At 40.6% G+C, this 23,135-nt stretch overlaps 2 protein-coding genes and 1 pseudogene across 2 annotated transcripts in view; 2 read left to right on the top strand and 1 right to left on the bottom strand.

Moving 5' to 3' along the window:
* Positions 1-1,395: 1,395 nt before the first annotated feature.
* Positions 1,396-5,144, bottom strand: LOC138057383 (type I iodothyronine deiodinase-like; annotated as a pseudogene).
* Positions 5,145-11,452: 6,308 nt separating this feature from the next.
* On the top strand, positions 11,453-14,201 carry LOC138057382 (actin-15B-like). The gene is given in 4 exon segments (XM_068903415.1): positions 11,453-11,772; positions 11,859-11,904; positions 11,907-11,968; positions 13,300-14,201. Coding segments are annotated over 4 exon segments (1,128 nt in total). The 5' UTR covers positions 11,453-11,517; the 3' UTR covers positions 14,065-14,201.
* Positions 14,202-16,720: 2,519 nt separating this feature from the next.
* Positions 16,721-23,135, top strand: part of LOC138056383 (tetratricopeptide repeat protein 28-like) — a 13,221-nt gene continuing 6,806 nt past the window's right edge. Inside the window, exons 1-4 of the mRNA XM_068902168.1 lie at positions 16,721-16,775; positions 18,375-18,440; positions 19,606-19,767; positions 22,717-22,794. Coding sequence (XP_068758269.1) covers positions 18,380-18,440; positions 19,606-19,767; positions 22,717-22,794 — 301 coding nt within the window. The 5' untranslated portion in view covers positions 16,721-16,775; positions 18,375-18,379. The remainder of the gene's footprint in view (positions 16,776-18,374; positions 18,441-19,605; positions 19,768-22,716; positions 22,795-23,135) is intronic.

Below are 23,135 nucleotides of genomic sequence, written 5' to 3'. Positions count from 1 at the left end.
AGACGTCCTCATGCAGGCCAACCTCGGTCCCATGTTTGAAAGAAATATATATTCATCAACCTTCCAGGTGCGCAATCATTTTCACTTGCCACTAAGAAACTGAAAGCGAAGCGAGACTGCATGCGGACATCTCGGAAGACAGACTTCCCCTAAAACAAAGACTTCCGCTGGTCTAAAAATAACTTTCGTTGACAAGACATATCCCGGCCAACGCCTTGAGCCTCCCTCTCTGTCCCCTCATTTTCTCTTGTTAAAACAGGTATATTTTCAGGAAGCGTGTTTGAATTTCAACTAATGAGCCCCAAAATTGGCAAGAATTTGTAACGCTGATAAATACTAAAGCAGCTTCTATTTCCAAAACGATGGAATTACCTGGTGATAAATAACCTCAGACTTAATTGATTAGAGTGTAACGTGAAGTGCTAGTTTTGTACCCCAAATGAACCTTGTGAGCGTTAGCCCTACTAATGGAAATGGGCCCACACAAGGACAGAGAAAAAATCTGACCACGCTGGGAATTGAACCCACAACCTTCGGGTTAGATCACCGCTGCTCGTCTGGGAGTGTGAATTTTTGGCTTTTGCAGAATCAGAGGTCGACCTCACGGGTTGGATGTTGAATTCGCGCATTTCTTGTCGAACTTTATAAACTACAATCTTGGACAAAACTCATTGGGTAAATGTGGCCCTCTAATAAAGAGTAAATTCTTCCTACTTTGCCCCCTCCCCCCATTTCAATGTTTTTTTCAAAAAGCGACCAAAGGTTCGCACAGTATTTTGCATTACATTATCAATATTGGTAAGGGGGTAAGGGGGAAAGGACCAATGTATTTTGTGAGTGCGTGCCAAATGATGCTTAAGCTAGAATTTTTCCCAAGAGTTTTGTCCAAGATTGTAGAAAGAAAGAAAATACAAACTGACAAAAGCAAAAACCCGGTGTCTTGCCATCATTTTGTCAGAGATGTATCCTTTTTTTTTTCACGAGTTGTTAACCCTGGTTTTCACCAGCGACGCAAGCATAAGAGCGCTTATTTGACCGTGAAAACGAGGTTGACGCAAGCATAAGCGCATGCGCAAGGGTTAAATCTTTTCCTTTTCCTTGTTCTTGCGCTTATGCTTGCGTTCGGTTGCGTTGTGTAAAACGAAACACAGCATAAGCACAAGGAAATTTGCTACGTCTGGCCAATTAAAGCACTCGTTCCAGATTTCCCGCGTCTGATCATTTAAACAAAATGGCGGATGCCGTGGTTGATTTTTATGATTATGGAAAACAAAACGCAGCTCACTTGAAATTTATCGAATAAGGCCGTGTTTCAAGTTACTGCACTACCACACGTACGCATTGCGTGCCTATTTTTTGTAAATGAGTTGGTTTCTGGTCAATCAGATGAGTAAGTTTTTGAACACAGTTTAATGCATTAAGCCTTCCTTTATTGAGAGAACTTGACAATTGTTTTAATCATGCCATTGTTCATTGTATTATTTTGTTAAAAAAAGAGGTACAATCCATCGTATACCCATTGAAAACGTCTTAGCTTGCCAAATCAACTATCTAACTATCGAGATTCCTTCTGTTTAGACTAGCTTTAGCTTCATTGCCCAAACACCAAATCCTCATATCCACACTATTAGTCGAGCCATAGAGATCCACATTCAAATGGTGTTTTTCCTTTATGGCTGTCATCCAGGATTTCGGACTTCGTAGAGATGAACAAAAAAGCGGCTAGAATGGACAGAAGATTCAGGAAACTGACTATTTCAAGTTAAGTATTTACATTGATCTCTCTTCGCGAGGAACAGAAATTGGCAGTTTATTAGTTTCACCTTTCGCAACATATAATGGTTTAACTTGAAAGGAACTGCTTTGAAACTTGGTTTTATTGGCTATGTCGATACCACTGTCATTGCAACGAATTATCAAATTAAACTAGCGGTCATCACATAACTTCCTCTTGACCTGCCGGCCGGCACGTTGGGGTCCCTGCTCCAAGCAAACAACGGCCACCCTGTTGATGTCCTAAGCATATCCTCCAAAAATCGAACTATAATGTCATTAAGAAGAATCATTGTCTCCGGATTCTTGAGCAAAGCTTTTCTTTTGTTTATTGGAAATATGACCGATGATCACGTGAGTGAAAACCAAGAATAGTAGTAAAAGTAACCCATGCTCAACCTTGTTCCCGGAGCTTTTCTTCACCGAGAGTCTCGTTCCCTGGGAAGGAGGTTAATCCATGTTAACCCTCACGGTAAGGGTAGGGAAGAGTCATTTTCCAGTGGGTAGCTTCCTTAATCACGGAGTGAAACCTTGGCATGTTTATCATAATAGTGCAGTTTTTGGATTAGCTGCAAAGCATTTTTGGATTCGGCTCGTTAAGAACAAGATTTCATACATCAAGACAAGCGTATTTACTCCGTAGGGCATTCTCATATACGGTCCTTAAAAAATGAAATATGCTGAAGGGGGTGAGGGGGGGTGTGTGGGGAGATTGTTGCGCTATGAAGTCACGTGACCAGCGGCCATATAAGTCTTTCCGTACGAAACAAGAGGGAAGACATCTGTTTTTCAAATGCGCCAGCCACTGAAAGCGAAAAACCAAACACTGCATTCTCAAAGCTAACGAGTCTCTGGTTGTTTTAATTCCCAGGGGATTTGCTCGAAAAACCAACACGGAAGCACTGACGTCATGCGAAAAAGCTATGTAGGCCATTTTGAGCCTATCTTCCCTTACAGAAGAAGTCTTAAAGTCTACTGTTACGAATATTAATTAATGTCATTCGTGTTAAAAGTACAATGAATCACCATGAAAATTTTTCATTTGAATTATCCGAATTACATTGATTGGGGAAGTAACAGGAATTGCTACAGTCTTTTAAAAAATGCTAGACATAAAAAACCTTGTTTGACAAATCGATATTGATGGCATATCACAAGACTAAATGAAGACCGGCGAGTTAGAACTTCACCCCTGTTTTAGGACGTAGTTACAGAGTGGTTTTGTATTTTTCTAACCACTTTTCCACCTCCCCTAAGTTGTAGTTGTAGGGACCCGTCCCACCCTCGTACACTATCTTGCCTTGCTGTATAATATACAGTCTCTCGGGCCAGGCTCCATACGCGTCGTTCGCTTCATTCTGCATCGAGTCGACCACAATAGGAGCGGTGCATGAACAGAACTCCTGCAAACGTTTGGCGGCGTCACAACGCTCTATTAAATTCTTGTGTTGCTGGATTTCGATGTTGTTCTATAATGAGAAGTGGAATAAGGAAGGTGAAAAAGTAAGCCATTATTTCATTTTTTCATTATGATGCGTTAAGAAGCTACAATGGGGGATAAAACTATTATGATAGCCTGTTATGGGTTTCCTGTGCATGTCCAATGCCTTCCTCTCCTTTCCCCCTCCTGTAATATTGTTAAAATCAAACAATTATACATCCAGTTTGTGACGTATAGCGAAGAAAATTCAACGTTTTTTTTTTTTTTTTTTTTTTTTTTGGGGGGGGGGGGGGGGGGGGGCCGGGGGGGGGGAGTGACCGGGGGCCGGTTTCTCTAAAGTCCTGAAAACGCAGTTTCAGGCCCGAACAGCCATTTGTGAACCTTCCAACCGCATGTTTAGGAAAGCCGACTTTTAAACATGTTTTCAAGGTAATAAAAAGCAAACTTACTGTGAAGTTTGTTACCTAAAATCCTCTCCGTTCTTGAGATACAGAGGGAATTGTGACACCCGAAAATGGCCCGTAAAGTTTCCGGACTTTCGAGAAATGGGCCCCAGGTCCGTAGCCGAAAAAAAATTATGACTGAGGCAATGTCGATAGTTAAATTCTCTCCGCAGGTATTTTAGGCGTTTATGATGAGTACATTTCAAAGACAACTCTAGAATCACACTTTATTTTCAAAAATCACGAAAAAATGACTGAGGCAAGTAGCTCGGATTGCCTCATACTCTATGCTAAGGCGCTGGTGACGTAGATTAATCTCCATATTGCGAAAGAGACTTAAGGACTTTAACCTCCATATGGTAGCCTAGTTTTCCCGGAGGAATTGGATGAAGAAGATTAATTTAACTCGGCATAGACATGGTTATGAACAAAGACCTATCCAACCCCACCTTATAAGGTAACTAAAAGTGCACTTAAAAGGTTATGGAATCTCGTCTAAAATGAAAAACAGAGAAGAATGTGGTAGCCAGTACTTACATTCCAACGCCAATCATCCGTTGGGTGAGCTTCGCTAATGTATACTGTAAGAAAATCTGCAACCTTGTCAAAATTGTGAACGACAGTCTGAAAGTCTTTCACAAAAGTGACAAGGAAAGGTGGTCAGGTGCAGCTGCCGAAGTTAAGAACAAGCGGGCGATTCCCTTTAGTAAAATCTAACAGCTTGCATTCTTTTCCATCAACCTTGGCAACTGTGCAATTCGGAGCAGAAAAACCAAGCTTAGCCACCTTGTTTAAATCACCGACCAGTATTTTTAGAATGGAGACGAAGTGCTTGCGTCCACCGTAAACGTCCCAAAAGTTTTGGTATGGAACACGACTGCTCTCTTCTTCGAACTTTTGAAGCTTGTTCTTAAGGACTGGAGTGTGGGACCACACGACTTTCACAACAAAGGCGACAATGCATTTGATGTAAATTAAACCAAGTGCTATGGCATACGGTAGGCCCTTCATCTTGATAGCGTGATAAACTGAGTGAAAACGTTCGAGGTTGCAAAGTGGCTTCCACGGATTAGATCGGCTTTGCAATTGATAGCAATAGAATCAATAGTAGAACAGTGTTGTAAACGACACACTTCATTGGCCAATTGTGACACACTCAAGGTTTGCGTGAAACCTTATCCCCCACGCACAATTTGCGGCCTAACTCATATTTGTTTCTTTGCCTCTGCTTCAGTCATCTTAATTTAGTTTAGTTTAGTTTAGTTTAGCTGAAACGTTTGCAAACAAAATATTTAATTTAAGAAACGTATGGGAAATTCATTTTCAAGAAATAGAATGGGCAACAAATCGATTTCAAATGAAATGTTGAAATGTCGCGCCACCGTTGAAGCGTTTCATCCCATCTCTTTACTTAAGTCTATTGTAATGTAAATAACTAATGTACATGTCTGAGGTATTGTAATAAACAAGAAATAAACAGACGTATTGAGGAATGACATGGCAGACGATATTGAGTGACTGTTCTGTACTAACTATGCGCAGATTGAAGAATCATGCAACAATACCACAAAATTAATCAAGTTAACCCTTTGACGCCTTGGATTGATCAGTATATAAATTCACCTTTCAAATTTAATACACTGTCAGGAAGACAAGTATTGAGAACGAAGATTATTGTCAGCTTAATTAAGGATATGGTCCTGATATAACACTAAATTCTCTCGACCATTCAACTAAGAAATATATGGAAGTAGTTAGGAGAATAAACTTTTAGATCATTTGGGTTAAAGGATTAAGAGGCTTGGGCTTGTCCCAATTTCTGTGGAAAAAACAAAAAGGAGTGCTTCAAAAGTGCAACAAATTGCTCAAATAGTTCTAAAAGGTGCTCACTAAAAGTTGCTAAAACTTTTGAGACAATCCCTTGGAAATTTTTCAACAGTATGTCTATAAAGAAATGTGCGTTTGAATTGAGGGTTATGGAATGCTTTCACTCACGTGATCAGTAACCTTTTTTTTTCCACTGAAACAAAAGATAACATTTGCATGATAATAGAGCTCAATTCCTGGAGGATTAGTTGGGTACACCAACATGGCTGCCGTTCTACTGTTTAGGATTACCAACATCGTGACGTCACGTGAAAACACTCTTTCGACGGAAGACTGAAATGATCCACGGACTCAACTTGACAAAAGACTTTTTTGCAGATACGGCAGCATTTGATTTCGATCGTTCAAATAGCTATTATGGGATGCCCAGGGAGCAAATGTATGTATTAATTTGCCCCCAGAGCATCCCATAATGTCTTTCCAAACAATAGAAATCAAAATGGCCGCCGTATCTGAAAAAAAGTCTACTTAGTTAAGCAACTGTCACTTTCTAGACCTCCGGCCTGAATCACTTCATAGCTCAATTGGTAGAGCAGTACACTGGCTCGCAAAGGGTCATGGGCTTGAATCCCGTCGAAGACGCCTGGGATCTATATAAAGTGACAATTAATTAATCGGCTTCTATCTTCAGTGTGCCTATTATACTACCAAAGGATTTCTTCCGATTTACAACAGTATGCCTAATTTTTACCATAGTTAATAGAGGGGATTAGTTTGGAAAAATCGGCAAACATCCAAGGATCGGAGCAAACAAAGATGCCAAGATTTAGGTTGCAAAGTCCACGACCGTGCACAATCCATACAGGAGCCCATCACCCGGAGCCTCCATCCGGACTATATCCTTGAGTCAACCTTTGCCCGTATCTTTTTCTTTTTAGAATATTTTGTGAGACGAACGCGATCACTGGTGCGTGACTGCTTGTGACGTAATACAATAACTTTGTTCTGATTGGACGGCATAATGAATACGCGGGAATTTGAACGTCTAAAAATAAAAAGATACGGGCAAAGGTTGTCTCTAAGGATTTATATGGGAGATTGAGGCTCCGGTTGATGGGCTCCTGATCCATACCAATCTCATACCCAGAGTCCTCGGGCTTTTTGGTCAGCGGGTGACTGCCCGGAAAGACTCTGGGATAGTGGACTTGAACAATTTTTTCTTTGATTGGCTGCTTGCATAACAATGGCAGTCCGACAGGAAGTCGGTAAGTAATTCAGAAACCCCAGAATTTGGAGGGAGATTCAAAATCTAAAACTAGTTTCAATGCTGTTTGTTTTTTCTACCTCAGAAATATATAAATAAAAATAATAATAAAACGACGGCGTTTGAATTATGTCGAATACCGCACGGGAATTCTCCCACGCTGATAAAAAGTGATTACTGTTGCTGTTGCAAAAGTACCGTGGGAAAACATGACATCAGTCTCTTTGAGGAGAAATCAGTGGAAGAAGGTCTTGTCAAAGCCATTCAGAATTACTGAAACATAAAATTGTAGTAGAAGAGGACATTGGTGTCGTTTCCACAAAACGTTGTCCATCGTGTTGCTTGCACGATGCTATTCTGGATGATGGAATGCACACTGAAAGACTAAAAATACACTTACCGCAAGCGTCAGAAGTTTCATCTTCACTCTCTCTTACAGCAAGCCGATGATCATTTCCTCCAGTTTCTTTTATGGTGTATAAGGCTAAAATTTTTGTTTCTCGAACACTTTCCACCCGCCATTTTTCCTCTTTACTGTATTTTATTGCTGTTTCTTTTAAACTCAAGCATGCGCAATAACACCGGAACCCACGTTTTCCGGGAAAATGGAGTCCATTATCCCAGAGTCTTTCCTGGCGCTCACCCGCTGACCAAAAAGCCCGAGGACTCTAAGCACGAGATTGCATTGAGCTGAAAGTTAAAATAAGAGGCTAGAACACATGCGCGCGTTGAAATAAAATACCGTAGAGTTCCGATAGTAGCTACCCTCGTTACTCTCGGAATTAGCAGCCTTTCGGGGTTGCTACTTTCGGGGGGGTTGTTACTTTCGGGGGGTCGCTACTTTCGGGGAACACAAATCGTTTACAAATAGAACTGGCGCGAGCCTTTTTTTCCGAAATAAAAAATGAACAACATAGAATTAAAAAAAAAAAAACATGTTATTTGCATTCCATATGCATAGATTGTGTTTCATAAAACGAAGATAACAATGATTGATACAGCAAAAAACCGTATATAGAAAACTACACAGTTTTCAATTTCAATTTGAAGAAACGTTCCTGTTGTTAATACGAAATTATACCGGTTTACGGTAGTTCTTTCATCGCTACATCAGTGAACTGATGTCAAGGACGAATGGGGGCATAAAGCTTCCCCTTGTTGTAAATTAATCTGCACGAACATATTATTGTACATTAAAATTTTGACTATTGATTGATAGCATCCCATTTAAAAAACTTGGTCTTTCTACTTTCGGGGGGCGGGGGGGGGGGGGGGGAAGGTCGCTACTTTCGGGGGGGTCGCTAATTTCGGGATTTACTAGCGGCCACAAAAATTTGACGTTAATTTCGGGGGGTCGCTACTTTCGGGGGGTCGTTACTATCGGAACTTTACGGTAAGACATTTTCAAAACACCAAACTGATTACGAATGGAAAATCTTTCTACAAGAAAAGGATTAGGTTAAAAAGCTTGTTGTGTGGTTCTGGTTGTTCACTTTTTCATTCCATTTCATTCCAAGGGTTGTTGCCTTTAATTTCGACTCAAACCTTCAGTTTGTTGTAACATAAAAACAAAAAATTGTCTTCTGTTTTGTCATCCACTGGTAGGAAATGGGAGAAATCCATTCTCTGGCTCTTGGGTGCCCTAGAGGTTGGGGTGAAGCAATCCAAGCAAGGGTTGGCATTTCCAGACTAGGATAGACTGCGCACTTGCACGGCTTGCTAAATAGGCCATTTCCGAGTTCTGGCCTGCCTCATTTTCAAAGCGAGTCTAAGTGCGAAGTTTTGTGATGGTAATCAGTTCTACTTTACATATGAATAAAAACTAATTTTCATAACAAAAACTTCGCACTTAGACTCGCTTTGAAGATGAGGCAGGCCAGAACTCGGAAATGGCCTATTGTTCAATACCTTTATCTGCGCCAGCTAGACAAGGAGCAATTACCATTTGAATTGAATTTGCGGACGAAGAAATTTTGGAAAAAAGTTGCTGAACGCTTACCGTGATGCAAACGAGAGATGAGTTGTACTGTTTGTGTTGGAGCGTGGTGATTCTCGCGATGAAGCCAGGTTCTAGAAACGCGAAACTCCAGAAAATTACGTATACTGTGGTGTAGAAATACGGTCTTCTACAGGATGTTTGCGTTGAAGTTTTTTTACGTAACTTGGTTTCAGAAAGCAAGAACAACCGTTTTTCCCTTAGACTACGAGCAGTCTATTGTAGCCTTCGAACGCAGAAGTATTCCCGGCGGTAAAAAAAACATACGTGCAGTCCCTGTATCACCGCTTAGTTGGTCGAGCGCGAAAAAAACTCCAGGAGTTCGCCCGGCCATTTTTTCCTCGAGGAGCTATAGGATGCTAGCACGACTGATCCTAAGACTATAAATCTTACCTCAACGATCTGAAACAAAGATGTTCAAAAACAATAAACCAACAGGGGTGATCAACATATAAATAACGCGTTTTAAGTTATTTTAATTTGACGTTTCGTATAATACAACATACATCTCCAGAAGTGACGGCTGAACAAATTTTTAAAAGTTACATGCATGCATTTGAAGTCCGATGGCAAATGGACGATCTGATTTACACTGTAAAATAAAAGAAACCTTACTAATACGTAATAAACCAACGTTAAACTAAAACGTTGGCAGGGAGAAACTCTGGCTTTGTCTAGCTTTATGAACCAATTAATTAAACAAGCTACAGTAGTTTTCACTGCTTATATTACATTTATTTGTTAAGCCATTGTTTTGTGGAGAGGAGCGTTGCGTGACGAGACTAAAAACGGCTGCGAGGGAGACGATTGTTCTTAATGTAGTTACTAGTTTCTCTAACGTTTTACTCATATATTATTGTTCAACCGTCACTTCTGAAGATGCATATTGTATCATACGAAACGGCAAGTTAAAATGCGTTATAATATGTTTATCGCCGCAGTATGTTTATTGTTTTTGATCCAATTAAAATGGCCGAAAAACAAGAGTATTTCAGTGTAAAACAACCTGAGCAGGAGTCAGGGATACCCAATGATAATCGTCGTTGAAATGTCTGTTCGGGAGAGGCAAAACTGCTCTAAGAATTTCGGTTCTACGTTGTCAAAGAGCTACAGATTTCTGTAATAAAGCATCACCTAAAGATTCGCAACCAGGGAAAACTAGTTCCTTACGTTTCTGGAAGGGATGTTTTTGTAATTTTTGGGACTTAAAAAGGTCACCTAGCGGTTTCGGATGAGCAAATGGTTCGGTCGGAAGTTCTTAGAAGGTAACGGTCAGCTAGCAATTTCTGAAATGAAGATATCATTCCCTAAAAATTTCGGATACTTCAGTTTTCAGCTAAGATATCCAAACAGATTAAATTTTTCTAGGTGATAAAAACATCCCTTTAGACAGTCTTTATACATTACAAGGAGCCTAGAGATGCCTCTCAAAGGCTTTGGTCTTAATTTGCTCGTTGGGTGTCCTACAGGAGTTTTTTTCTCCAGAGCGTCGAGTTGATGGTGCCTTTTGTGCAGGAAAAAAAATTTCAGCTTCTCGCCAGTTTGCAGACAGCGTACGTTTACTGTCAATTAGCAAATGTGAGCAAGATCTGTCAAAGCCTAACTCCTGGGGTCGGATTTGAAAAAATAGGATTAAGTATAGTGCGTAGTTCTCTGGCAGCAGTTGTTGTAGGCCTGGTTAACTTTATCACGGCCATAGCAGATTGAAATGTGGCTGGTGTCGTTTGCTCTTTTGCTCGAAAATCGTTGAAACGAACGGGTACAGCGTTCGTTCAAAATGGCTGAAGCTGCACGTTGGTTACAGCGATATTTCCGACCCGCAGCTTCGGCCATTTAAAAAAGTTCAAAGTACGCTTTCGTTTCAACGAGTTAAGAGCAAAAGAGAGACTGCTTGTATCCTATTTGGCTTGATTTCGGCTGGTTTTATCACTGCTCGGTGTTTCTGATGCCCAGACTCCCTCTATTTTTCTTCCTCTCCGTCTGGGGTTAAATGTCTGTCTTGAAGCCGTTGTGAAAGTGTATGATGCTGTCGGAAAACTAATATTTCTTACTTTTCTAGGCTTTCACGGGAATTTTTTCAGTGCACATTTATAAGTATTGAGCAACCAAATACACGAATTAACCGGTGATTTGCTACCGAGAAACTCATGGGCCAGTATCAGACTGTCTTTCCTGTTATTTCTAGTTTTTCCACTTCAAGAACATTCCAGAGCTTCATATGGAATTTATTTGACACCGGATTCATAGTCGAACACCGACCGTGACTGAAACTTTCCAATTTTGTGTCATTACGAAAAAATTCACAGAAACTGAAGACAAAAGGAATTAATTCCGGCTTTGTTTTCTCGCAACAGGTTTTCAAGCGTAAAAAATAACCGCTGCCAAAATATGACCATATTAGGTTATGCCGTGGGTGTTGCTTCAGACGATAAGCCACACTTGCACACACATAAAAAATCATTTGCATGCACAAATTTTCAATATTGTCACCTACATGTTTCGAAATTGTTCTCATGTGAGGACGAAAAAGACTGAACTTAATTGTCCACAACGGAACTAACACAGCTTGGCTTGCGTGAAGATATGCAAATTTTTGGCTTTCCGCTCGAGTTCCGTCAAAAAACATCCAGAACAAGCTAATCAATTTCAGCCAATCAGGTGACGGCACGCGTACTTCAGACTATAAATACAGTGGGCACAGCCCATCTTATCACTGCACCCAGGAGCTTTAAACGTAAAGTGCGCTAGGACTCAAACAACTTAATTCATAAAAATGGCCGATGAAGACGTTGCCGCCTTGGTCGTGGATAATGGATCGGGTATGTGCAAGGCCGGTTTCGCCGGAGATGATGCTCCCAGAGCTGTATTTCCCTCCATCGTTGGCCGTCCTAGGCATCAAGGTGTGATGGTGGGTATGGGACAGAAAGATTCGTACGTTGGCGATGAAGCTCAGAGCAAGCGAGGTATTCTGACCCTCAAATATCCCATTGAGCACGGCATTGTAACAAACTGGGATGACATGGAGAAGGTATGTTTATAAAGTTTCAGAGCAGAGTATGCAATTTGCTTCGATGTTGGTAATAACATTTTATATTAATTACGTGACATTTTTAGATCTGGCATCACACCTTCTACAACGAGCTCCGCGTCGCTCCCGAGGACACCCAGTTCTACTCACAGAAGCTCCTCTAAACCCAAAGGCCAACAGAGAGAAGATGACACAGGTACTGAACACATTAGATACAACGTACTGTTAAGCAGGAGGTTTAAAATCTATTTCGCCAAACCGGTCGTGAAGTATTTAATTTTCTGGTGAATTGAAATTGAGCTTTCAGCTGGCTGCTCGCATGAACGAATTCCTCGCTAAGAAGGATACTTCAGCTCTTGCGAAAATGGTTTCACGTTCTTGAATTGGACATCGGCTTAACAAGTTTACGGTTCACGGCTAATACTTCAAAATTCCCGACCTTTCTACTTTCTTAAGCCCTCGAGGCACGTGCAAAGACATCTTCTGGATTGTCATAAATTTTTATCCAACTAATAACGTATTTCACAAAAGGCTTAAACGCACACGGATTGAGCCAGGAAAATCTCTTTTAATCGTACACAAAATGTAAAACGCTGCAAAAGATATTAACGCTAGTTTGAATAAAGTTTTCACAATAGTGAATTATATAATATTTGTACTATGTATGTCCACCGACCTCTTAATCGGGAATTGAGAATACCATATAAGGTAATGTTGTGCTCTCATTGGTCAGACTTGCTCTCAAAAAAACGATAAACTTCTCGATTTCAAACGCTTTGTTTGAAAGTTATGACTGCTTGTATATACGTATTAATTATTTCGAGACCCAATTCCAAAAAACTAGCTCTGTCTTCTCTAGCTTAGTGATATCTCAAAAGTAATCTTCACCTTCGTGGAATACTTTCCTCACCCTTGTTATCCTCGGACATTCGTGGATTTTGGTTAAATTATGTGCATCTAATTTGACTCCTATTATTAGACAATTCATTGTTATACAATGTTATATTTTCCTTGTGAAGAAAGTTTTAAAAACAAGAAGTTTGAATGGAGCGAAATGTACAAACTGGTCACGGCAAATTTAAATAACAAATTGGAAAGAACGGCCTGGCCACTTAAGAGAGATCAATTTTCAAATTCGCTTCATCAGTTTCGCGTTATCTGTGCCTTTTCTTGCCCTCTGAACGTCGTACAAATTTTTGCTATGTCACGCAACGCAACACTGGCAAGAGCTTCCCGTAAACATCCCAAAAGTTCTCGTACAACCGTAGTACCAAACGATGTCGATACTCTTGTGCCAATCGCTTTATTAGAAAATCAATTCTTTGCAGCTTAAACGGACACAAGACTCGGATTAGTTCATCCAACATTTTGGATGCAAAAACGCACAATACTAACAGCATGTTTTTTAACTTCAATAATGCGCCATTAAAGAATGCTTTTTGACGAGCTGTAGTAGATGCGTCACCTTTCAGTGAAATCGAAACACTTTAAAAAAATATATATTTTTTTTGCCTTTTTCTTTATCAGATCATGTTTGAGACTTTCAATTCACCAGCAATGTACGTGGCCATTCAGGCTGTGCTGTCTCTCTACGCTTCTGGTCGAACAACTGGTATCGTCTTTGACAGTGGAGACGGTGTGAGCCACACAGTTCCAATCTATGAGGGTTACGCTCTTCCTCATGCAATCCTCCGTCTTGATTTGGCCGGCAGGGACTTGACCGACTACCTTATGAAGATCCTCACAGAGCGTGGTTACTCGTTCACAACAACTGCAGAGCGTGAAATCGTCCGTGACATCAAAGAAAAGCTCTGCTACGTTGCCCTCGACTTCGAACAAGAAATGCAGACCGCTGCTTCAAGCTCCAGCTTAGAAAAAAGCTACGAACTTCCCGACGGCCAGGTTATTACAATCGGTAACGAAAGATTCCGAGCTCCCGAAGCCATGTTTCAGCCCTCATTCCTTGGAATGGAATCCGCCGGTATCCACGAAACGTGCTACAATTCCATCATGAAGTGTGATGTTGACATCCGTAAGGACTTGTACGCCAACACTGTTCTGTCTGGAGGTTCCACCATGTTCCCAGGAATCGCTGACCGAATGCAGAAAGAAATAACAGCTCTGGCCCCTCCAACCATGAAAATCAAGATCATCGCTCCACCCGAGCGTAAATACTCAGTTTGGATTGGAGGATCAATCTTAGCCTCACTGTCCACCTTCCAACAAATGTGGATTTCAAAGCAAGAATACGATGAATCTGGTCCAGCCATTGTTCACCGCAAGTGCTTCTAAACACTCTGAACAATTAAAAGCCAAATTATGAACTTGCCACTCTTTCTAAAACCTTGATCTTTATTTTCGGGAAGAACGTTGAGTTACTGTAATACAGTAAGTAGTTACTACTTTATAATAAAAACATATTTAAGGAAGCCATGCATTTGAAAACTGAATGATGTCATATCCGATCACTCACGTGCTCTTCTGAGCGAAAACAATAGCCCCCCCGTGCTCTCCAAATGCGTTTGTGTATTGAATATCAAAATTCTGAAATCCCAAACTACTTGAATGTCTAAATTCAAAGTGTATTGGGTGGATGTTCCCATTTGCAAATATTCAAACAGCAATAATTGGGCGATCCACGATCCAACTTTTCTTGCCAGTGTTAAGCTTTCTAAGGAACTCTGGGTTATTCCAGTGTTAAGTGAATCTTGGACTCGGTTTGGCGATTGATCACCTATTTCCCCAGAAAGAACCAGAGCTTCCAAAGATTCCTCAGGAACTTGCGATCACCAACATCTATAAAAGGTTCGTGCTGCTCCTTGAAGTCCTTGAAAAGCCCTGGAATTTTAATTTGGACTTCAAGGGCGCTTGAAAAGCTTTTGAAAAAAAAGATGTGTGCAACTACTTGAATTTTTGCTTGGGTGAAAATTGTTGAGATTTCATCACGCTAGGTTAAAAGAGAAATTACTAAAATTGAGCCCAAATTTGACTTGGGGGAAGATTAAATGCAAAGGTAAATGCCCGTGCACGCACTTTTCTCGACAGGTGTGGGAAAGAATATAAGGATAGCTTTTTCAGCATTAAGAAAACACTGAAACTATGTATTAACGTAGAAACCTTCTTGCAAACACTCCCTAAACTCGGCTTCTGGTCCTTGAAACCTCTCAGAGTACTTAAATAATAATAATAGACACTTAAAAAAATTGCACAAAGCGAAATCAAATATCGTAATACTCCTGAAATTTTATATACAAAATGCAGTACGAACCCTGTCAGTCGCATTCAACATCGTGAAATTGCGGCAACTTCTGTTTAACCCGGTTCAAAATAACCTCGTATCCGTCCAACGCCTTCGTGCTGAGTTTGACCTTGTGTGGGTTTTAAGCATTTAGATGCCAAATCCTCCAAACGCTCAATCTCGTTTCCAGGGCTTTTCACCGCCGAAAGTGGGACGCCCGTCCCAGGGCCCTCGGCAGTGAAAAGCAACGAGGTTGCCAAAGGCTGTGTACTGAAATGGCACCTTGGGTTAAGAGCCCTCTCAAATCTCATTCAAAACCGTAGCCCGAAATTACGACCTAGACATCATAAGGGAAACGCTTAAAGGCTCAAGTTTCCGAAATGAAAAAAAAATACGCTTGTGTGGATAAGGAGGAAAGCATATACCGTATTTCCTCGAATAATAGCCGTCCCTCCAATAATCGCCCTCCTTTGACCGAAATATTTAAAATAATCGCCCTCCCCCTCCCCTCGCCATTTTCTCTTTCTCTTGTCCCCTTCCTCTTAAGTTAAAAATTGGCATCTTTGGTAAGAAACGAGCTTTTATTTAATTGTTCCGTGACCACTGAATAATGATTGCAAAAGCACCGGTTTTTTTACAGTTTTTTCTATGACAACGTTCATATACTTCACTTTTTCCTTTATTGCTTGGAGCTCTCTATTTAACACATCGGATATGTTCTTGTTCCTTGTTCGTAATGAATAAATCGCTGGAACAACAAGTCCGTTTTCTAAAGTCCGCTTTCCGATAACCTCGGCATCGCCTTCATTGCGATCTTCTGCATTCAGGAAAGTGCAAACGAGATGGGATAGTTCAATTGGTACATGCCCAACTAGAACATCAGAACCGAAGATATTGACATTGAACATTGAATACCGTAATCAACTAAACAAATTTGAAACACTAGAAAGCCCATGTTCGGTTTATATTTGATGTGATTATTTTTTTTGATTCAATGGTATAATAAAACAAAGTATTTAAGGCACGACCTTCTGTGAGAAATATTTGAAATAATCGCCTCCCTCGAATAACCGCCTTCCCTCGAATAATCGCCCCCTTTTGGTGCGAAAAAAGAAATAATCGCCCCCCGCTATTATTCGAGGAAATACGGTATACCTTGAGAACCGGTCATTTGCAGACAAGGGAGAGTCCGGACGTACGTGCTGGGCAATTGTTTTTAATGTCCCGAACGAAGCAAAAAGGCTGTATTTGAACCCTGTTGAGCACATGACGTTGAGCAGATGGTGTTGAGTAATAAATACCCCCCCTCCCCCCTCCCGCCGCAACCCACCTTATAAATTTTTACTCTCAGCTCTTTTCAGTTAAATGTGTAGATTATCAATGCACATTTTAGAATCTGGACGACTTAGAATACTTGCTTCAAAGTAAAAATAAAAAAATAAAAATTGTTATTATTATTATTATTATTATTATTAATTATTAATTATTCTTATTATTTTGAAAATGAAAATCACGTTTCCCTTTCGGATTGCATAACGAATAACATGTGATGCAAATCTTGAGCCGAAATGGAGTAGATATGGTCCGAAAATGAAACAATTTTGCGACCCAAATAGGCCGAGGTGACCTTCTTGATTTGATCACGTGGATGCCATGATTTCTTGGAATTAGCGAATATCCTAAGATTATCGTGCCTCAAATTTGACAGAGCAATCATTTGATCGGAGCAGTTTTGATTGTTCTACGTGGAGTTGACTTGATCAAGGTAGGTTTATTTTGGAATTATTCTTCAAATACACCTTATTCCAAAAATGGCCGCCGTTTTAGTATTCTTTTGTTTGATTGCAAATGAGCATTTTTCGATATATTATATATTAAAATTCAGGTTGAAAGAGAAGTTTAGAGGACAACGACAAAAGGAAAGTGGATGATATGCAAATAATTTTCACATTAATTCCAACGCGTTTCTATTGTTTTTGTCCTCACTGCCTCACTATCAAGCTGAGTATAATTAGATGTTTTGAAAATGGCCGATTGGCTCTTTTGACCTCGTTCCACGTTTAATATTCTTTTTGAATTTTACGTTTGGTAGCGAAGCTAAAAGGGAAACAAATGAATACTAAAATGGCGGCTATTTTGGAATAAGGTGAATAAGCTGAAAGCATGGACGAACTGTCCAGCCGTATCAAGGCACAAGGACAATTGTTTAAATAGATCTCGAGAAAACCTCGTTCCTTCGCCAGTTTCCTAGTAAATGAAGGCTGTTGAGTGTCGTAAACAGATTCGAGGAGGCAAAATTAAAGGAACGGAGAAAAGCACTTCTTATTTCCCTGACATATCAAATGCACTGTCAGAAATGTCTGATTGTAACGTTGCAAACCGAGGTCTTAGTTTTACTTCGGTTTGATATCCGGCCCACAGGCTTTCTCTTAAAATTAATGAGAAGAAAGTGCGGCCTTTGTAGTGTGACCTCGGCAAATATTAATGGTTTCAGTTTCAAGTCATGTTGCCGACTGTTCGGACATTTGAGAGATTCATAAAAAGTCAAGACTTTGCTTGTCATAAAAGCACGAAAAAAATCCCGCTATTTTAACTCGTATCTCTCTTTAGACAACTTAGTTTACATGTACTGAAACGCGATGCTAAATCCTACAAACTTAAATGCCTCTTTCCGCCACCCTTGTTCATAAAAAGTCTTGGGGACCTTTTGTCAGGGGCACCCAACGACCAATTTGTTGTAAAATGTATTATCATACCCCAGTTAATGAAAATAAATGTTATTAAGGCATTTTCAGGTGTTTTTCAGTGTTGCTGGGAAAACATTATCTGTTCCTTTTTCCCAGCAAGACACACAAGAAATTTCCCAGCCAGCTAGATAAAATTGGTTGGTTTCCCAGCCAGCTGATCAAATTTATTTCCCAGCCAGGAATTCCGCGCGCTTTCAAATCCCTCGATCCAAAACGACCGAATCGGGACAAAACAGGTTTTTTTTCCGCAAGCGCAATCACTCTGACCAGCCGTCGTATGTTTGTGACTACTCTCTGGGAGAGGGAACGGGCTCTTTTTTTTTTTTTTTTTTTAGTCGTCCTCAGTCTTCAGAGTTTCTACAGCCAGCTCGGGTTGAAATGCTAGAAAAAGTCAGTAATTCCCAGGCAAAACCTCCATCAATAACAAAATTTCCCAGCCAGCTCATCGAAACACTTGTATTTTTGCCAGCCAGCAAGATTCCTCTGAGGAACAGATAATGTGAGGAACAGATTCGTTGGGTGCCCCTGTTTTGTCGGCTCTGACGGTAAATTGCATAAAATTCCACGACCAAAATTCAATGTTTTCCATATTGAAGAAACCTTTTCTTGTTTACCAGCACTCATGGCAGGGAGCCCAGCCGATTCACAGCAAAAATTAGAATTTGACGAAGAAACTCTACGAGGTAATGCATCACATGGTGTTTAAATGGTAATGAACGCGAAGTGTGGATTTGACTTTACGACATGTCGTACTACGGAAAGGCCCTTTCTCTGAATCAGTCAATGATCAGCTGCCACGTCTTTTAACCGAACAGTGGAAAATACTTGCATAAGAATAGAATTAAACTCACAATATCAGTCTGGGAAACCACGATGGCCAGTCATTTTTCGGTGGCTAAATATAACCTTGGACATCTCCTGGCAATGACATGAAGGACTTTCATCCTTGAAGAATGTAGTGACCTGTACTGGCAGAATGCAATAACACGGAAAAGCAAAGCTAAGCGCTGATCTACAATATTTAAGTCTAAGAGTTATGTTGATGTTTAGCCTTCAGTTATGAATACATTCAATTGGATGCTCTTAAATCAAAAAATGGATTTTTTTAATGGAAACTCGAAAGGCAAAGAACAAATAGTGAGCGAAGTTACCGCCTTTAATTTCTTCTGAAATTTTACTTCCTATGTAATTCACAGAAATTTGTAAAAAACACATTTTGGCGAATCCCTTCTAGGTTCACTTGAAATCGTCTAAGAAATGATGTATAAACTATTTAAATTGCGACCAAAGTGTTTTAAACGTGTTTGAATTTTGACCAGAAATGGTCATGACAACTGTTGCTGCATGCCTCAGTTTCAAAGCGAGTCCTGGTGCACAACAATTCAAATGAAAATGATGAGTTGCGTATTCTTATGCAAACCAAACTGATTTCCCTCACAACAGGCCTTTTTCGATATTTTAAACTTCTGCTTAATACTTTGAGGCAGTGAGGACAAAGACCATGAAAGTGGATGATATGTAAATATTTTTCACATTCATTCCAACTTGTTTCTATTGTTTTTGTCCTGACTGCCTCACTATCAAGCTGAATATTTGATATTTCGAAAATGGCCAGCAGTTGAGCATCACGACTCACTTCGAAACCGAAACAAACAGCAACTCGGAAATGGCCCATTCATTTGTAATAAGACGATTCTGAGTCTGCGTATATTGCTTGTGCTTATGCGCATGTCACTAGTAAAAAAAGATCCAAAGCAAAAGAAATAATTAAAACAATTAATTAAAATAATTAATTAGCATAATTCATTCTTAATTAACTTAGCACTTTCCATATCTGTCTTAAAATAGCCATAGCCGAAGTGTACAAGGACGAAGGAAATGATGAATACAAGAGGAGAGAATTTACCAACGCGGTTGACTTCTACTCCCAAGGACTTCAGGTGAACTGCAAGGATGACGATTTGAATGCCAAACTGCACAGCAACAGGGCTACAGCTCATTTTTATTTGGGTAGGTGATGAGATGTGAAGTACTCTTTATGGGGCTTCTGAGCCAACGAGGAATTACGTATTTGTTTAAGCAGAAGCTCATCAACGGGAACCCTTAACCCGAGTAAATTTATTTTTAGAAACAGCCAGGTGATCTGGTGACGTAACTCGGAGGACTGGGGAGAAAAATTTTAACGTTGCATCCCACAACCACGCGCGGCCTTATTTTCGAATTCAACATGGCAGAGGCGAGGTTAGATCTCGTCGGGTCTACTTGAATGTTCATTAAGTAACAGGAAATGTGGTATAGACACGGAATGATCTGTTGAGTTTTGGCGATGGAAATACTGTAGGGGGTTTGGTAACAACACCTAAGGCCGCGCGCAGTTGTCGGATACGGCGTTAAAATTTTTCTTCTCAGTCCTCCAAATTACGTCACCAGATCACCTGGAGGTTTTCTCGCGAAAAGTATTAAAGTTCCCTCGGCGGTGAGATAGCTCTGTTTGGGTTGGATTTTAAAATAGTGAGCGTGCTGAATCTCTCAACATAGGCGTTCTGTAAAAAAAATTACTTGGGAAAGGGTTGACCAAGTATGGGAAATAGAGGCACCCCTTGAATTCCTGGTTTAAGCAGGTGCCTACATTTTCGTAACATGGGACTTCAGTGCCATTGTTTCTGCTGTGATGGAATGGGTAGATGGAAAGATGGAGTTAGATTTATGTAACGCACACATCACGCAGTCTCACGGCGGTTTACAATTCTTTCTCTGAGGTGAGATCGGACTTTAGCCCGTAAAGGGTCCTCTGGCAGCCGTTATCAGTCCATATTTGATCTCACCCACCCACCCAACCCATGCATGAGTGTGAAAGAAGTAGAGACCACAACACCAGGGGTCTACCACCCACTCGTCACTCGTCACGTACAATATGTGGGTTCTTTAACGTCCCACGTTCCTGATTAACCAGAAGGGTCGTGAGACGGGGCATAAAATATCCCCCACAAATACCAACCTAATCTCGTACCCAGATTTCCCACGGTCACTCAAATTTCGAGAGATTAAGACAAACCTACGTGAATTATTTTGAAAGGGAGCCACTGTATTATTAAGCTGTACCACCACAGATCTGGTTTATGTATGTGGATGATACCTTTACCATGTCTCGAATCTGACATAGAGGAATACACAGAGCATTTCGTTTAAACGCCAGAGACTACCGTGGAAACGGAAAACGAGGGAGAGCTACACACTTCTTCGATGCGTGTGTTAAAACCACGGAGGATGAATTCAAAAGATCACTATTTGTAGAAAACCCGGTCAAATTGATATATAGTCGCCTTTCGGCATTGTCGCGTACGCTTTTATGCTTCTTTTGGACAACCTTTCTCGAAACAGCTCTATAAATTCGCGTTATTTTAATCGCTTCGTGACTATTCAGCCTTTTTTAATATGCCAAGGGTGTGGCAGTTCCTCAAAAATGACATTCGTCGGAACGGCGCTTAATTTACGTGGAGAAAATGAAACTTTATCCTCAAGTGCTGATGTTCTTCATAAAGCCTCATTTACACTAGCAAGTTTTTCTTGACAAGTAGATTTGTCAAGGAAAACTTGCCGATTGTACACATTAGCAAGTTCACCTTGACAAGTTTTTCCTCGGTAGTGTAAATTAAAAATATGACAAGTTTTCCTTGACAAGTGCATAATATCCTTGTCACATTTTCCTTGTCGTCCGTCTACACGAGGAAATTTCTGACTTGACAATTTTTCCTTGTCAAGCAAAAGCTAGCACGCCAGATTTTCCTTGACAACGAAAACTTGTCCACTATTCCCCATCTACACGAGCAATTTTCCTTGCCAAGGAAAAATTGCTCGTGTAAATGGGGCTTAAAACCTCGAATATGGCTATTTCACGTTGTTTTTTGGACACGGCAGAAAGGAAATGGACAAAAGTGAAAACTGCACGTGCAGGGCGTGCAAAGCTATTGTTTTTGCTCACTAAATATGCAAATTTGTGACGTTCTCGTTGCCGTCGCCGTCGCCGTTGTCGTTGCTCCCTATTAGGGAGCTTAAGCACGCGCGGGTTTGTGTGTCGGGCGGCCACCGGAAGAGAACATGTCGCGGGCCAGGACCGCGTTGTCTCCCAGATTTTTATACTAATCATCTCTAGTGGAGTAAGGATACTTGATAATGTAAATGTAGCTGTAGAAAGAGAAGTTAAAAGAGAAAACAGGTCACTTCCGGTTGCCGTCCGCGTCTAGAAAACGCGCGTGCTCAAGCTCCCTAATAATAACTCTACCCGGGAAAGGGTTGTCTCCGAGGCCCAGTATGAAAGAGAGAGAGAGGCTTCTGTCTCAGAACAACCCAAACCGCTAAAATATCGAAAAATAAAGGCGGTTCCAGCTGTAATGTCCCGCCTCCATGCGTACGAATTCTCTGATGTACTCTCCTTCCAAGAAGAGACGACGTGTTTAAAAGAAAAATCAGAGGGGCCATCGAAATCGTTTTTTGGAATAAGGTTGTTGGGTACGAGCAGAAACCCATAAGGGTTGAAACGTGTAACGCGCGTTCACAGCTTCCGAATATTCAGAGCGAACTGATTGGTTGAATGTTTCAGTGCTAAGTACCATATTTGGAAACCTCTCGCTCTTGTTGTTCCAAATATGGTACTTAGCAAATTAAATGTTCGGAAGCTTGTTTCCCAGCACACAAGGGGCCGTTACACGTTTCAACCCTTATGGGTTTCTGGTACGAGCTCACCACGATTTAAAGTTTTGTCACGTGATTTTCAACATTAATCACGCGACAGGACTTCAAATTCTATTCACTTGATGAAAGCTTTTAAACTTAAAAACTTGTTCATAATTAAAGTTCTGATTTATTCATTGCGTGTGATTACTTTTCTTCTCGTGGACCGGACAATTCTTGTTTTTATCCATCAAAATAGCTAATTCACGACTTCTCTCCGTTTTCCAGAAAATTATCATGATACAATAAGCGATGCGAAAGCTGCACTGCATTTGAAACCTAACTACATAAAGGCAATAGAAAGAGGTATGGGCTTTACTTCTCGATTAATCGAATTTCTAGGAAGCATCCCAGGTATAGTTGGCAGAACGCCGGATTTACAAGGTCCAGAATATTTAAGAACTTTCTTGAGCTCCATAGAACTTGATGAATACTTCATGCATTTCCATGGAGGTTTCATAAAATCTCATGTAGCTGTTCAAAGTAACATCCATAAAATTTGTGGTCTTGCTCCAGGACTGCTCCGTTCCTCGCCATTCATAGTGACTAGATACCGCATAATTCATGAAGCTGTCTATGCATACGGTTGCAAGAAACTGAATGGAATTCTGCGATTTTTCAGTAATCTACAAAGGAGAGATTTTCAA

This window comes from Montipora capricornis, chromosome 7 (assembly GCF_036669925.1).
Source record: "Montipora capricornis isolate CH-2021 chromosome 7, ASM3666992v2, whole genome shotgun sequence".
Taxonomy (NCBI): Eukaryota; Metazoa; Cnidaria; class Anthozoa; order Scleractinia; family Acroporidae; genus Montipora; species Montipora capricornis.
The sequence above is the reverse complement of the archived record's forward strand: the minus strand, read 5'-3'. Positions and strand labels throughout refer to the sequence as shown.